This window comes from Myripristis murdjan, chromosome 10, assembly GCF_902150065.1.
Source record: "Myripristis murdjan chromosome 10, fMyrMur1.1, whole genome shotgun sequence".
In the NCBI taxonomy this organism is placed as follows: domain Eukaryota; kingdom Metazoa; phylum Chordata; class Actinopteri; order Holocentriformes; family Holocentridae; genus Myripristis; species Myripristis murdjan.
Window position 1 is genome coordinate 18,404,810 of NC_043989.1, and position 16,627 is coordinate 18,421,436.

Below are 16,627 nucleotides of genomic sequence, written 5' to 3' on the forward strand. Positions count from 1 at the left end.
GACTGCATGGTGTCTTGTACAGTAACAGGATTCAAAGCGTGAAAGCTCATGTTTGTTTGTTGACAACAAAGCAACACCCCTTCCTTGACCTGCTAGTTTTCCCTTAAGGATTGCCTGTTTTCTTCTGTGGGAACATGAGGGCATTGTGGATATAAAGGGTGGGAGCGCAGAGACAGATGACTGTCCTGTAGGGGAATCCTGCTGACCAGTCCACTCATGTGAAACGTGTGTTTATTCCCTCTGACAAGGTGCCAAAACAGTTTCCACAGATCTAACCAGGGGGCTGATCAGAAGCAGATGAAATCACAGCCATAAATTAGGCCCAACGCAGGATGAGAGGGGACACATGTGGATTCAGTTAGACAGGCAGACCTCGGCCCTTTGCCCCTGCTGTGCCGCACACTATCGCCTAAACACACACTCACGCGGTCGCATTTGCACATACAGATGCACATCTGTGTACAGGCATGCGCTCTGACACAAACATCCAGGCAACTTTTACACAAACACATTCACACACAAATTCATACCCACACTCCCACACACATGTGCACACACACCCAGGCTCATACCCTCTGACACCTTTTGCAAAACCCACTTGTCCCAGGACATCTCCCCTTCCAGAACCGATTCCAGTCTAATGCCTGTGGTGATTTGTGTGAAGTACTTTTCCTTCAAGTTGTGTATTTTTTCTGTTACTTCTGTGTGTTTTGAACACCGTAGGGCAGAAACATAAGCCTCTTGATAGAACCCATTGTTTGGGCTTCCAACAGCTTGAAGTCATTGCTTTGAGTGGTGAGGCAAAAGAATGAGATTCCTTAGAATAATAGAAAGCTTATCAAAAAAAAAAGAAAAGCAAATCGAGCAGGTCATACAGCATCTTTGGCTGCTTTATAAAAGTGGCTGGTATTGATAGAAAAAGACTGGGAGATAAGCGTTTTTTATAATACCTGGTGCGCATACGCTCAGGGAATCTAAGGCTTTTGTAGTGAGAACATCCACCCTAGTAAGCAGCAAATATAAATTGGCGACACAATTGCTCTAATGTCTCTCGAAGCTGTAAGTAGCTGACAATATAAAGGAACACATCAAGGTGTTATGGATGAAATACAGGAGAGAGATTTTTCAACAAACAACAGCCTCAGGGTGAAATCGTGACACTGTTTAGAGGAGGATTAGATCCTCCAGGCTCTTGGTCCAACACTGTGTACTGGCACAAGGCTGCTGCAATAAATTGTAATTGTGATCAACTCTCTAGTCTGCCTGTGTCCTCAGGGGTCATTATCTGCTATGAGATATCTAGCTGTCTGTTCTTGGAGTTGGCGCGGTAATAGCTGCCATTATCCCAGCTTGTGTAAGGATTATCCTCTAGCAGTTCCTGTCTGTGTCCAGATCCTGACCAGCCCTTCATCAGGAGAAACGGCTACGGTGACAGCAGTGGAAATGGAGACCTGGAGACCATTTTAATCACACGCTTCTCTACTCACATAGTGGTGCCGTGCCTGGTCACAGTGCCTGACCTCAACGTTACTCTCCACGCGGTTTGTACCCACCACAACTTCTTCACACAGTGTCAGCCTCTCACTGTTGATGATTGATGATGATTATTATTTTTTTTAATGTTTTGTGTGTATGTGTCTCTGCGTGTGTGCTCTCAGTATCCCACTCCTCTGGAGATGGACGGTGTGACATGGGACAACAAGCGAGGCTGGTCCATTCCCCGGCATATCTTAGACAGCATGCCAATGGTCATTGGCCTTATATGCATAGCCACACTCGGAGACAAAGAGTACCAATCCAGCAACTACTTGATCCACACTACAGGTAAAACACACTTTCAGTGCGTGCACACAATCAGAGTAACAAATTAACCTTTCCCATGGTAGACACAAAAACACAGCAGTCCCAGTGCAAATATTTAAATGCGACTGTATTGTGTATTGTTGCAGCGAAAGAAATTAGCTAGAAATCCAAAGGTGGTACTAGGCTGGCAATATTGTCACCATGATTCTGCAGGGCAGCCAGTGAGACAATTTTTTTCATTATTCAATTTCCTTGAAAACCTCTGCCTTTTTATTGGCAATGTGTGCCATTATGAGAATAGAATAAAAAAAGAAGAAGACAGAACAGGAAGCTAAGAATAATCAAATTGTAGAGCAACTAAGATGAAGAGGCGAGACTTTGTGCTGAGGCTCTATCTCATTTTGAGTGAACTCTGAGACACCCGGAGGGTCTTTGGTATGTTGGGTGAGATCACTCACCTCTCACTTCAGATGTGAAGGGAACTTATACCCACCGCTGCTGGCCAAGAGCAACAGCCACATCACTCAGAGGAGAAACTGAGAGCGAGTCTTCCATGGCCGTCACTCGGAACGCTAATGGGGCGTTTAAACAAACAGGCGATCGCAGTCTGCTGCAAACGCAACAGACATCGCCCATTCACGCACACACACAGGCACACACAGACGCACACACACTTCTTTACACTCCTCATCATTTCCCCTGGCTGCAAAGAGGCGGCTTGAATAACACTAGTGAAGAGGGCTTGGCCAAAGTCCAGGGCTTTCACATTCAACACGCTTTTTCTCCCTTATCTCTCATTGAAGATGCTGATTGGACAAAGGATGCAATGACCGTATATCACTTTAATTTCCTCCACTGATATAGCTTGAGTAATAAATGGAAATAATTATGAACAGTGAGAAACAGCCCTCTTATAGTTGAATGGCTCCTCTAGACCAATGGATAGTCATTTCCTCTGGTGCTGCAAGGAAAGAAAAACTGCTGACGATGTCACCGTGACCCCACCGCCCTCAGCCCCCTCACGACCACCACCTCCCTCTCTCTCTCTCTCTCTCTCTCTCTCTCTCTCCCTCTCCCTCCTCCTCTCCTCTTCCCCCGGACAGGAAGTCAGGTTTACGATGTCAAGCTGTTTCCTGAGGACCCAGTTGAGCTGATAGTGGGGGAGGCCCTCAACCTTAACTGCACGGCATCAGTCGAGTTCAATACAGGGCTGGACATGAAGTGGTCTTATCCTGGCAAACAGGTACGCTACAAAATCCACAGCCAAATTTGGTCATACAGTGGTATGACATGATATTGAAAATGTGAAGGGTGTTAACAGGGAACTTTCCAGCGGTGCTCACACTGCCTCTGTCCCCACCAGACAAACAGTTTGGTGAGCATTCAGCACCAGCGCGACGCTCTGGCACGAGCCACAGAGGCCGTCAGCATCCTGACCATCCACAGTGTCAATGTCACCGACACCGGGCCGTACAGCTGCACCGTCACCAGCACGGAGACGACACAGACCCTGGAAACTCAGGTCATAGTTCATGGTGAGGGCATGTAGGAGAAGTTCATGTCGTACTTGGTATTCCAGACGTTAAGCATTTTTCAACCCAGGCCGCTTTAAAATGTTGTTACTCATCATATCATATCACCATATACACAACTTTACAATAGCAACCACTAAATGTAAATAAATCCAAGTGACTTTTATCACGCATGCTTTTTCAACCAGCAAACCAACTCTGCTTGTCATAGAACTGAATATATTTTGTTAACCAGTGGTTTAATAGTGCAACTTTTTGTTACAGGCATGGAGAATTGCAACATGACTTTGCTCTCCTGTTGACTTGTTTCACTTTCCATCTCACATGAGCACTTTTTCATTATCTGCACATACATAATTAAAGAGCAGCAACACAACAAGAACAGAAAAGAAGGAAGCTGTGCAGGTGAGATTAAAAAAACCCTCGAGGCTTATAACAGGAATCTCACCTCAATAAGCATTAGAAGCCATTACAGAAATCATGTAATCTGCGATAATAAACAATTTACAAATCGTCTTTCCAACCTCTATTTTCTTTCCAGTATGAGATGAAAAAAAAGTTGGAAAAAATTTATTTAGCACAATAATTCATTGCAATACATTACAGTGTGTACACCCACTGTTCTGCTGCAAGTCAGCTCTGATAATGTTGCATTCACAGGAAATCCGACCTCACAGCTTCCCTCTTGTAAATTCTTATCCCGTGATGGCATTGCGTTCACACCGTCAACTCAGAATAAAAGAATGCTCATGTGAAGAAGAAGATCCCTGAATTTTCCTCCATGGGGAATAAGAAAGGAAAGGGAATCCATTTTTCCTGGGCTGACGCTGTGAACGCCATGTTGTCAAACTTCACAAGACAATGTCAAAGTCTGAGCTCAAGTACATGAATCATTATCCAACTAGCAGCAAAATGGTGTGTGTGTGTGTGTGTGTGTGTGTGTGTGTATACAAGGAAATGTCATAAATGCTACATAAATCTCGTTTTACTATTTGCAAAACGTTTTTGTTTTGGTTAGACCATATTTGGCTGCACTGTAAATTTCCCATAGTCAAACAAGACATTTACAATGTTTATTTAAGCTGAAAAGAAGTGCCGTATTGATTGTATTGAGGGCAAGAAGCTGCAGTAGAATGATAACTTTCTTGTCACAAAAGCTGGCAGGGAAGTAGTGCAATATATGATTATAAACAATGGATATCAGCATGTATGGCCGTGGCTGAAAAATACCAAACCTATCCTTTACCAAAAGATTAATCTGTTATTGTATGAGTGCACTGATCATGAATACGTGTGTAAATAATAAAACGTATTCAAGCTTTTAGCGTCTACATTTTCACATTTCAGGCAAACAGCAGCTGTTTGTTAAATGAATGTCTCTTCTTCCAGAAAAGCCATTTATAAGCCTTGACTACAGAAATGGACCATTAGTGGAGGTAATGGCCGGCCAGAAATCCTTCAAACTGCAAGTGAAAGTGTCTGCCTACCCCACACCAGAAACGCAATGGTAAGGCCAAAGCCTCTGTTGTATTTGGTGAATGTAATAGGTCACTTCCAATCGAGTTACTGGACCTCGTGCAGCTGACATTTACTGAGAAATCACTCTCAGCTGACTCAAACCACCTTGAAGTGATGACTACAAAGGTTGGAGTTTATAGCTGTCTTTACAGCTACATCCAACTTTAATGGTGCAGTCTTACATCCAAGGCACTCAAAACATGCCTGCAGTTTATACATGAACATATGGAAGAAGTAAAAATTTCTGTATCTGTATGGAGGAAGAGGTGTATGAGGTGGTTGCCAACTGTGTGTGTGTGTGTGTGTTTTGTCCAGGTATAAAGACGGAAAGCTGATTAGCCAGCGTCCAGAGTTCAGGATGAAAAGGATGAGGACGCACCCAAACCACGCTTTGGAGATCAAAGATGTTTGTCAGGAGGATTCTGGGTACTACGCCGTGGTGCTGAAGAACAGTGATGCTGGGCTGGAGAGGAGCCTCAACATCACTCTTGTTGTCAATGGTAACCAGCCTGTACCTATAGGGTTTATACTGCTCTCAAAGGAGATCACACCAGATGGATCTGTGTATGCATGATGCGCATGGTTTAAACCAAAGGCTCATTAACTTCGGTCAGACATAAAGCAGTAAAATGTTCCCTGAACTTTAGGAGCACTCATTTGAGCAGGAAAGTCACAATGAAATGAAAAACTTCTTGGCCAATTACCCATGACAAAATATTCACCAACTAACACCAACTAACCGAATGATCTCCCAATTATTTGCACTGTGGTGTCAGCTCTGGCCACAATAGGAACTACATCAAATTAAGGAAGCGAGAGGCTCTCAAAATGCTGTTTCACTGTGACTTTAAAGATTAGTTTTGTGTAACTTTATTCTCTCCCGAGAGCGATGACGGTTTTCTCCGAGGAAAGCACACCAGAGCTGAAACATCACAGAGCACTTTCTGTTCACACATACTGATGTTGAATTTGAGACTGAAATCACAGCTCGAGTTTTGGGGTCACACCAGCTGACCTCAGTGTGAAGCACCGGCAACGCACAGCTAGATGGTCCTGTGTCAGACCCTGAACCTGGTTCTCTCCATGTGGAGTTTGCATGTTCTTTGTGTTCTCCTCATATGTTTCCTCTGGGTGCACCGGTTTCCTCACACGGTCCAAATACACTCTAAATTGCCCGCCCTTATCAGTGGGAGTCTGAACTGCCTGTGATGGACTAGTGAGCCGTCCAGGGTGTTTCACTATCTTCTGCCCAATTTTTACTAGATTGGCTCCAACCTCTTCTGCACCCTGACTAGGAATAAGCAGGCACAGCCAACGAATGAATAAACAGTTGACCTTCACCCCCTCTTGGCTCTCCTCTTCCCAGTTCCTCCCCAGATCCATGAGAAAGAGGTGGCCGAGCCGTCCAGTCCATACCCAAGTGGCAGCAGCCAGATTCTGACATGTACTGCCTACGGTCATCCTGCACCCAATGTCAGCTGGCAGTGGAGGGCATGGGGCCCCTGCGTCCTCAACAGCACCCAAAGCAGACTGTAAGAAGAGGTTCTCTCCTATATATATATGTTTACACACATATGGCAGGAATTTTTGCAAGCCCTGCCCAGTGTAAAAGTAGGTAAGGTTTGATCTAGCTTGAGAAAAGCAGAGACGGGGCAGAAAAAAAGGGAGAGATGGGAATGGGATGCAGTGCGTGAAGCGTGAGGTTTAGACCAAATAACAAGGCAAAGTCAGCAGTCAAGTATCCACTGAGTCTGAGTGAAGCCTGGGGGTCAGATGATGAGAAAGTAGCTGAAGAGACAGATGCAAGTGACAATAAGATGAAGAGAGAAAAGACGAGGATGAGAAGAGACAAGGTGACGAGTGACGTGGCGGACAGGTATATACATGAAAAGAAAAGATTGTTAGGTCTGCTCTTTTTTTCCTGGTGTGTTTCCTCCACACAGCAATATTGTGCCTGTTGTTCTGCAGCCCATTAGCCATGGTTCGATTCTCAGAAACAACAAGCCTGTCCTTTCACACTCTTGGGCATACACATACTGTAGAAACACAGAAACATCCCATGACCACAAACATACAGCAACACATGCACTCACATACACACACACACACACACTCTCAAGGCCACTCACTCATTCACTTTTCAATTATCCACACAAACAACATCTTGGGTGTTATATCCCAAACAGCACATTATAGTCCCATATACCCCGTATACACAGAAGGACACAGACACACACACACGTGCGCAGTAGTGGATGCACACACAGTCGCACACACACATGTACAGCAATTGCCCGGCACTGCCTTTGGCTTTTCTAACCTCGCTCCAGCTGTACTGAACCCCGTGACACAAAATAATGGGTTTTCTGGACATCATACAGATTTCATAGTTATTCCCTATCCCTTTGAGCCCTGCTGTTGTGGGTACCACCACCGAATGTAATAATATAATATCCCTCTAATATAATCTGTCTTTGCCATCTTCCTCGGGGGCGTAATTTTTGAAGTTATTGCTGTTCTCTTGACCCCTCCATGTGGGCATGCGGCATGTGTGCAAACCGCAGGCACCCACTGTGTATCCCATGTTATTTATCACTCTGACGCACCCACAAGTTTTGCTCCAAGTTGCCAAGACATGCTCTGACCCTCGTAAACCTCATGTGACATGTCACATAAGGTCAACGCATACCTCTGCTGACCCTTTCCGATGTGCGTGTGCTGTGTGCAGTAATTGATTTCCTGAGTGGACGGCAGGGTGGCATTGTGGGAGGAATGATGACCCTTGAAACGGAGTGGAATCAGACCTCCTTGTCTGCAAGCTTCCTCCTCAAGGACACTCAAGACGCTGAATCCAAATGGGCTCTGTTCTGTAACTGTCCCCGTTCTGTGGGCCAAAAACAAAAAATCGCTACAGTGGTTAGTAAATAATCACATTTTTGCCGGTCCCATCGGTGGGTTTCCCATTACAAATGCGTGCTATGCAGCTGAGTTTTGTTGAAAACCCACAGAATTGTATTTTAAATTCTAATGGAGATCCCAGGGTTTCCAACAATACCAAATATGTCCTGCTGAATGAGAGGGAAATGTGTATAAAACCATGCACAAGATATCTACATATTTTCTATTTGATGTAATGGTGCGGCAGTAAAACAGTGGCATCTTGGGACTGACTGTTTCATTCAGTATAAGTGTGAGAGAGCCTCAGTGAAGCCTTGCCACCAGTAGATACATGCTATATAGGCCATGTCACATTGCTGTACAATGTGGGGAGGGGGAAAAGATCTTACTTTGAAGCTGCTAAAGGAGAGATTTGAGGGGAAATCAGAGTTAAAGGGGTTAAATAAGAATTAATGATGCATTTTAGTGTTTAAAAAATGTTTTAAACACAATAAGATTCACTGCACATCCTGAGAAATAGATGTCAGCAGAGGTTCCATTCAATAGGAGCAGTGAGGAGGAATGATAATAAAAGAAACTTAAGGGCAACTGAAGGGTAATTGTCTTAATCGCAGTTTTGTTGATAATCATATATTCAAAGGAAGTCTAAACAGGTTCCTTTATCCATGCAGTTTTGATTCATTTCACAGGTTGGATATGATTGCATCTCCATACTTTCTGTGTACAGTACACCGCTTGTGGACTGTGAGGGGAGCCCAACAAAAGTGACACTGATTATGTTTCTGCTAATATAAAATAGTCAAGTGGTGCCTTTAGGAGGCCATGCAAAACAAAATTCCATTTCATGTCTCATTAGTTCTGCTATGATATTCACACTATGGATTTTCATAACATAAATTGACACCACAGTTTCTCCATTACTTGCCAGGACTCCTAGAATAATTGCTTTGGCTTTGGGAATGCAAGCTTTCACTCTGATCTCCAATGCAACGCAGTGCACGGTATAAAATCGAGGAAGAATTCTCATAAAACATCAGGATGTCTGGTTTGATGTGCTTTTTGAATTCTCCCCCCACCGCCCACTCTCGCTGTGCATGCGAATGAGGGGAGATGTCTTGAATATGTCTGTGGTTCTCCCCAGAGTCCGCCGAGACAGGAAGGGCCGGAGTGACAGGATCGCAGACTGTCAGAACTGGCAAGACATTAACTCAGAAAATGCTGTGAACGAAATCGAGGTTATTGAGCCTTCCACCGAAGTAGTGGATGGCCGGCAAAAGGTTAGATTTCCTTTCATCATGCTTATACTAATGTCATATACCAATGTCATACTATGGGGATGCCTACATTTCCATAGCATATAAATTAAGAATGACTACAATATGATCACATTACCAAGGATTGAGATTTCTTTCATTCTCATTCCAAGAATGATAGATTAATATTGGGATGTAACCCAGAAAAGAAGACATTTATGTAAGTGGCCTTATCCATGAACTGTAATGTTTTTATGTAAGCGTCCCAAATTCTGAGCTCCATAACAAAATTTGTCAATCAAGAGCCATTTCCACAACAGAAATATTTAGAGTGCTCTTCCTCTGCAGACTTCCTGTAAGGACGTGTTATAAACACACTTGCACATCCAGACGAATGTGCACGTGCACATACACACATTTGCATGCACAAGTCACGGCTGTAAGAAGACATGATCACGCGTGCGGATGAGCTCATGTACACACGCTCACGCACAAATGTGCATGTGCGCACAGAAAAACACAGATCGCTTCCTGAGCTCGAAGAGGTAGAAGTGTCTTTAGTTATGTCTGATACAAAAAAAAGTTGTTTAGTCTCATACTCAGTGGTTAAAAAAAAAATCTGCCAGTAGGATGAGATAATCTCTATTGTTTCCAGAATTTTCTTGAATCAAGTGTCATTTTCTTTAAACTAATGTGATTTGTTTCATCATATTCATTCTTTCCTGAAACAAAATCCTGAAACAAGTTAAACTACATTGGAAGCAAGTGAGATAATTTCATCCCACTTTGCACTCATTTTCAGAAACACAAGTTTTGTAACATCTAATATGAGGTTAGATTGAGATTTTTTGCAGTAAGTTACATGAGAGTAGTGTGTCCTTTATAATGAGTGTTACACAAATCTGAGGGCTAAACTCTCGTCCATCTTCTCTCACCTCACAGATCGTGAGCCGGCTCTACATTCACAACGCCAGCGTTTCAATAATGTACAAATGCTCTGCTGAAAACAAAGTGGGCAAAGACGAGAGGCTGATATACTTCTATGTAACCAGTGAGTATGTTTTCCAGTGAGACTTCCTCCTGGGCTTGATGCACCACATTGGACACAGAATTCACAGCATTTTCTGTGGATGTCCAATCCACAAACAAGTTGTTAAGTTCAGTCTTGAAAGCTAATTTAACCTCTGACCCGCTCTCTCACTCCCGTTCCCTCTGCCTTTTCTTTGCAGCCATCCCCGAGGGCTTCAGTGTGGAGGTGCAGCCCTCGGAGGAGCCCCTGGAGCAGGAGAAGGTGTCCCTCTGCTGCAGCGCTGACAATTACACTTATGAGCAGCTGCAGTGGTATCGCCTGGATCCCCAGGCCCTGCAGGATGAGCGAGGAAAGCCACAGGAGCTGGACTGCAGGAGCGTCCATCTCTACGCGGACTCGCTGGCAGCCCAGCTCTCCTTCCAGGAGCCGTCCAACAGCTGGGTCCTGGAGTTCACCATCCCCTCTGTACGGCTGCAGGATGAGGGCCATTACGTGTGCGAGGCTCAGAGCAGGAGGAGCGGGGAGAAACAGTGCCTGTTCAAATACATCTCTGTCAAAGGTGGGTGATGAAAGAGATGAAAGCCTTGCTAAAAGCTCCAGATACAGTCGCATAGCCTGACTTACAGAATACTCACGGTGTACTCACGGTTAATGAAGGAGGAAGGCCTGACCTCTGACTGCAGAAATAACGCAAGGGGGCTGAGAGAATGGAGGCTTCAAAATATACAGCCTCACAAAAAAAAACAACAAAAAAAAACAAAAACAAGCATAAGCGTGCAAATACCCACATCCACACATAATGGAGGGAGTGCCTGGTGTTTGCAAGGCATCAACACACTGTGACAAAAAAGGCGAACAGAGACGCCGGAGGGCTGAAACACACAAACAACTTCATGCCTCATTCATGTCCTGTTGTAACCTCGCATCCTGTGCGTTGTGTGCCTGGCAGTTGAATGCATATTTTGATGGATTTATTCATTTATTTATTTTTTAGCCTTTTCCTCAGTCCCACCACAACAAATGTACTCACACATGTAAATATACTTTGTAGTCATCTGGCTGATAGGACCCAGAGTTATTATAGTTTTGTATTTTATTAATTGTTTTTTTTTTTTTTTTAGGTTTTTATTTTTACGTAGTTTTAAAATTGTGGTTTCCAATTCAGTTTAGTTTCAGTTAGTTTCCAGGCAGTTTAGTTGTTATTCATCATATATATATATGTATATATATATATATATATATATATATATATATATATATATATATACACACACATATATAATACAGGGGGGTGTTTGTAACTCACAGTCATATAGATATCCTAGTCTCAACTTCAGCATCCATGCCTCCTTATGCTTGTTATGATGACAAATGTGTTATTTTATTTTAGTTAGTTTAGTATGTACACAATGGCGTTTCTGTTAGTTTTCATATTTTTTGAAAGTCTAGATTTTTTTTAATTTTACACATCTAGTTTTAGTTGACTATAATAACGTAATGTCAAAAGCACCGCATGACATTAGTGTGGACGAGGTGCAGGGTTGGCTTCTTGTTCTCATTCTCTCTGTTCTTTCCTCTCTCTCTCTCTCTCTCTCCCTCTCTCCCTCTCTCTCTCTCTCTCTCTCTCTCTCTCTCTCTGCAGCCCTGGAGGCGCCTCGGTACAAGCGCAGCCCCACCAACCAGACTGTGAATGTGACGGAGTCTCTGCGGATGGAGTGTGATGTGGAGGGCAGACCTTTGCCCCAGCTCTCTTGGTTTAAAGACAACCAGCCTCTCCACCAAATGTCAGGTGCATGAATACACCTACACACACACACACACACACACACACACACACACACACACACAGCAGCCCGACCACCCTGCCACCCACCCAGCCTCTCTCTCTCTCTCTCTCTCTCTCTCTCTCTCCCCCCTTTCACACGCATTTTGAACACACACAGTGACTAAGTGATTTACTCATAAAGTTTGGCCTGCTGAATCTAAATTTAGTGGGATGCTTACCACTCAGTACCATCCAGCTGAAATTCCAGCAAAATTTACTTGAGTCTGTCTTCATCTCACAATAAAAGAGCGCCCGGCTAAGGGGACTAAAAGCCTTGTCCCGTTAACATTTAGCAGATGTTTATGTCGTTTGTGGCAGCCCTCTGAAGGTGACACTGCGATTCTTCTTTTTGTCTTCTTTGCCTCTGATGGAATGGCTGTTTGACTGTTTAGGCAAACACACACACACACATACACATACACACACACACACACACACTGTCCAACAATGTGTCAAACAGAACCAGAAATAAGAATACATATGTATGTGTGTGCTGCACGCGTACACCGACAGACACACACACACACACACACACACACGCACAAAAGCCTGCAGGCTGATAGACACGGCTCATTAGCTTTCTCAGCATGTGGGCCAAGGATGGTGGGGGTGGAGAGTGAGTGTGTGTTTGTCTGTGTGTGTGTGAGTGTGTGTCTGTGTGTTGGGGGGGGGACATGAGTGACAGCATACTCTGGGTTTCGACTGCCGAGGCTTTTGGGACATATGGAGACTGACTGAACAACTGGATGATAAATTAGTCATATAAATTGAATTCCACAGGTGTGAGAAGAATTTTACTGTTGGAGAGGGAGGGGTGAAGAGAACGACAGGAGGACTGAGAGAGAGAGAGAGAAAGAGAGAGAGAGAGACGGAGAAAGGGAGGGAAATGTGAAATGTGTGCGAATGCAATAATTAAATTTTATTGAAATTTTTATTGATGAGACGTTTGGCGAGATGAAGATAAGCGAATTGTTCCAGATGTTCCTTGCAGAGCCAGCAGTCTGACGGGCATTGTTTCACCATCTGCAAGTGTGAGGTTGTGTGTGTGCATATGTGTGTGTGTGTGTGTGTGTGGTGTGTGGGTGGATGGGTGTATGTATGGGTGGCTGAACCTGCATGTACCTGACAATAAGACATATAGAGAGAGACCAATATAGAGAGACTGAGCGAGAGGGGGGGAGTGGGTTGTGTCGGTACCTGTGTGACTTCATGTTTAGGTGCGTGTGTGTGTGTGTGTGTGTGTGTGTGTGTGCGTGTGTGTGACTGACCGTGTTGCACTGTGCCACAGGGATCCAGCTGCAGGATTCCAACCGGACGCTCAGTATCCAGCGGGTGAGAGAGGAGGATGCCGGTCTCTACACCTGCACCGCCTGCAACCAACGCGGCTGTGTCCACTCCTCCGCCGCCGTCCAAGTCATCGGTGAGACATACACACACACACACACACACACATATAGATAGACATACATGCTGAGTGAAGCGCGGGCACCTGAGCCCACTCATACACTCTCCACTGACGCTGCTTTTTCAAGTATGTTCATGCATCAAATCACATGAACCCTCAAGCACACACACACACACACACACACACACACACACACACACACTCACACTTACACACACAGAGGGAATATGTGCCTATGTTCTACCCATTCACCAGCCTCCCACTGTTCATCTCAGCTCCAAGTCTCTTTTGTAGCGAGGTTTTCCACAGTGCAAGCCGGGGATGCTTCATGTCAGGGGTGGAGTATTTTAAAGCCTTCAAGGAAGCGCTCTGGTCTCATGATAAACGACTCAAGTGAATGGCTGTTTAGCACATCGCCGTCACCTAAGGATTTTATGTAAAGATCTGGCGAGAGAGCCTGCAATAATAGTTTGTAGCACATCGCCCCCTACAGGTATTTATTTAGGAGTGCTATCATCATTTGCTCCTGAGTGATCAAAAAAAATATATATTCAATTAAAACAGTCCTTTCTTTCTTTCTTTCTTTCTTTCTTTCTTTCTAACAAGGTTCAAGTGACAAGGCCAATGTGGAGATTGTAATCCTCATTGGGACTGGAGTCATCGCTGTGTTCTTCTGGGTTTTGCTCATCCTCATCTTTTGCAACGTGAAACGGGTCAGAGGCCGCAGCTTTGCTCTTATTTGTGTGTGTGTGTGTGTGTGTGTGTGTGTGTGTGTGTGTGTCGTCTGAACATTTGAGCATGACCCGTTTAATCTGTAAGAGAGTCTGTAATTTGCTGTTGCGAAGGATCTTACTTTCTGATTGAGTGAGTTCTGTTATTAATTTACCGCTCTTATCCCAAAGACGAGCAGGTCTTTAATGAGATTCAAATTGCAGCTTGTTTTCCCTCTCGTGGTCACATATTAGATCAGCCTCATACAGTTGCTCTGCAGGTTCGCGGCTTAATCAGCAAAGTAATTTACAGACGGCTTGCTATGCATGCAACGCCAGCTTTTTCTTCTCCTCTCTCTCTCACTGTGTCGTCTTTATCTCTTGCTCAAACGGTTACTGGCGACAGTGTCTAATGCTGCCACCGTGCCTCTGAGCAATATAGCCCCATAGATATGTACAAATCTGCTGCACCGACAGCTACTGGAAATAATGAAGTCATGCGAAGGTCGAGTGAAAACCTTGAATCTCCGACATGTCAAGAGAAGAGAAGAAGAGAGGAGAGGAGAAGAGAGGATCTTTATTGCCAGTTAATGTTGAAATGTGCCTTCAGCTTCACCATGTAAATCACATGTTGAAATGACAACATACCACCAAACACAGTGGGAAAAAAAAAGTGAAAACAAAGAGAAGGTAATATATCAGAGCTCCAAGTCCCATTGAAATCAAGAATCCCTGTGCAAATTAGGATAATAATGTGTAGCTTTACCACCGCTGAATTTTCTTAAGCCACAGAGGGCTGTGCAATCCTTTACTTGAAGTGAAAAACATGAAAATCACAAAAAACGGAGCATAAATGGAGGTATTTATTTGTACCTTTTTCAGAGCCACACAAGGTACATATAAGTTCCCAAGCAGTTACATATATGTGCAGTTTCCTCTAAATGTCAAAGTACAATATCAGGAAACAGCATTTGTTTGGCCAAATACAATGAATGAATAAATAACCAGATGAGGTAAAATATTAATTTAAGGTAGATTTTAACTTTTAGGCTATGGTTTAGCAGCCTTGAAATGAAATAAGATGTGTGGATATGAAAAATAGATAATACAATCATCAAGTCAATATTGTAGTTATAATATAGGAATGAGACAGGACTTATAAGTACCCAGTAAGTCCCCAATGTCAAGGGTACAAAAGCTGTACCTTAGAGGATGCCGCCTCAGTGATAAGTCATCATACCCTAAAGGTACAATAATGCGCTTTAATTCCTGAGAGTGTAAGGCGATAAGCATGTGTTTGCACAGTAGCTTTGTGTTTGCATCCTGCTTTGAAACACTAAACACATTCACACACACGCATGCCTCTGCTCTCCAGCTTTCTCTGCCGCTGTTGTTTGTGTTGCGTTTGTGTCGGTGTGTTTGCACCATTCGTTATTTCCAGCTCCCATCTCGCCTAATCTCTCACTTCACCCATTTCCTGCTCGCTCACTCCCTCTTTGTACCTCAGGTGAACCCGGCAGACATAAAGACGGGCTATCTGTCAATCATTATGGACCCGGGCGAGGTGCCCCTGGATGAGCAGTGTGAATACCTGCCCTACGACTCGTCACAGTGGGAAATCTCCCGGGACAGACTCCGGCTAGGTGAGGGAGAAAAGCAAGGGAGGATGGGAGAGAGAGATGGATGGATGGAGTGATGGATAGGATGGTTAGATAGCCCGCTGAGTGGAAGGAATGGATGGATAAAGGAGTGTACATGTGTGGGGGGAAGAGATGGGCGGGGATGAGAGGGGATAGATGGATGAAACTGAATTAGTTTTCCATTTCCACAACCCTTAATGGTATGAGTTTGGATTGCAGCCAGGCAAAGTGCTGCCAAGTAAAGCGCTAATGTTAAATGTGTGCTCATTCCCTGCACAGTTTTGTGTGTGTGTGTGTGTGTGTGTGTGTGTGTGTGTGTAAAATACCCCGAGGAAAAGCATCTGCTCCAGAGCGGCAACTTATGGGAACGTTTTCCTTTTTCAGATACTGGAACTGAGATTCTAATTCTTTCCCTTTGTCTACGGATGCCAGACACATTTACATTTTGCTCCGCAGATTAACAGATGTTCCTCTACTGGTGTATTATAATGAGACTGAAACCAACACTGACGAGATCAGTGGGCATGAATATTCTGTCTTTTTGTGCTCTCTCCTCCCCCCGCTTAGGAAAAGTCTTGGGCCACGGTGCCTTTGGGAAGGTAATTGAGGCATCGATCTTTGGCATCAGCAAGAGCAACAGTCTGGACACAGTGGCAGTCAAAATGCTGAAGGGTGAGATTAAGAGTGAAGCTGAGAATTTGTGTTTGTGTGTGTGTTTGTGCCTATATGTGATCTATAGTAAAAGTATGTGAAAGTTTATTTATCCAGCACAAGGTACAAAGTGCTGCACAGATACCAATAAGAATAAATACAGGTGCAAAATAAGGTACAAATACAAAATAAAATATAGATGTGTGTCCTAGCAGTGAAAATACTTTCCCATTACAGTCAAGACAGTTAAGTCATTCCGTATCCTCCTTCAAACCTTGAAAGTGCATCTCTTCAAAAGCCCTTCACTCCTCTTCTACTCTGCATTTCTCTTTCTCTCAAAATAACTCTCTTCTCTGCCGATT

General features: G+C 44.0%; 1 protein-coding gene across 1 annotated transcript in view; it reads left to right on the forward strand.

Annotated features, from left to right (window-relative positions):
• flt4 (fms related receptor tyrosine kinase 4) overlaps positions 1 to 16,627 on the forward strand; it is a 41,567-nt gene that overhangs the window by 16,848 nt on the left and 8,092 nt on the right. Inside the window, exons 4-18 of the mRNA XM_030061534.1 lie at positions 1,393 to 1,541; positions 1,659 to 1,824; positions 2,907 to 3,046; positions 3,167 to 3,338; positions 4,725 to 4,842; positions 5,169 to 5,353; positions 6,220 to 6,385; positions 8,893 to 9,028; positions 9,947 to 10,055; positions 10,234 to 10,593; positions 11,677 to 11,823; positions 13,148 to 13,279; positions 13,871 to 13,977; positions 15,482 to 15,617; positions 16,182 to 16,286. Of these exons, the coding sequence (XP_029917394.1) occupies positions 1,393 to 1,541; positions 1,659 to 1,824; positions 2,907 to 3,046; positions 3,167 to 3,338; positions 4,725 to 4,842; positions 5,169 to 5,353; positions 6,220 to 6,385; positions 8,893 to 9,028; positions 9,947 to 10,055; positions 10,234 to 10,593; positions 11,677 to 11,823; positions 13,148 to 13,279; positions 13,871 to 13,977; positions 15,482 to 15,617; positions 16,182 to 16,286 (2,328 nt within the window). The remainder of the gene's footprint in view (positions 1 to 1,392; positions 1,542 to 1,658; positions 1,825 to 2,906; positions 3,047 to 3,166; positions 3,339 to 4,724; positions 4,843 to 5,168; positions 5,354 to 6,219; positions 6,386 to 8,892; positions 9,029 to 9,946; positions 10,056 to 10,233; positions 10,594 to 11,676; positions 11,824 to 13,147; positions 13,280 to 13,870; positions 13,978 to 15,481; positions 15,618 to 16,181; positions 16,287 to 16,627) is intronic.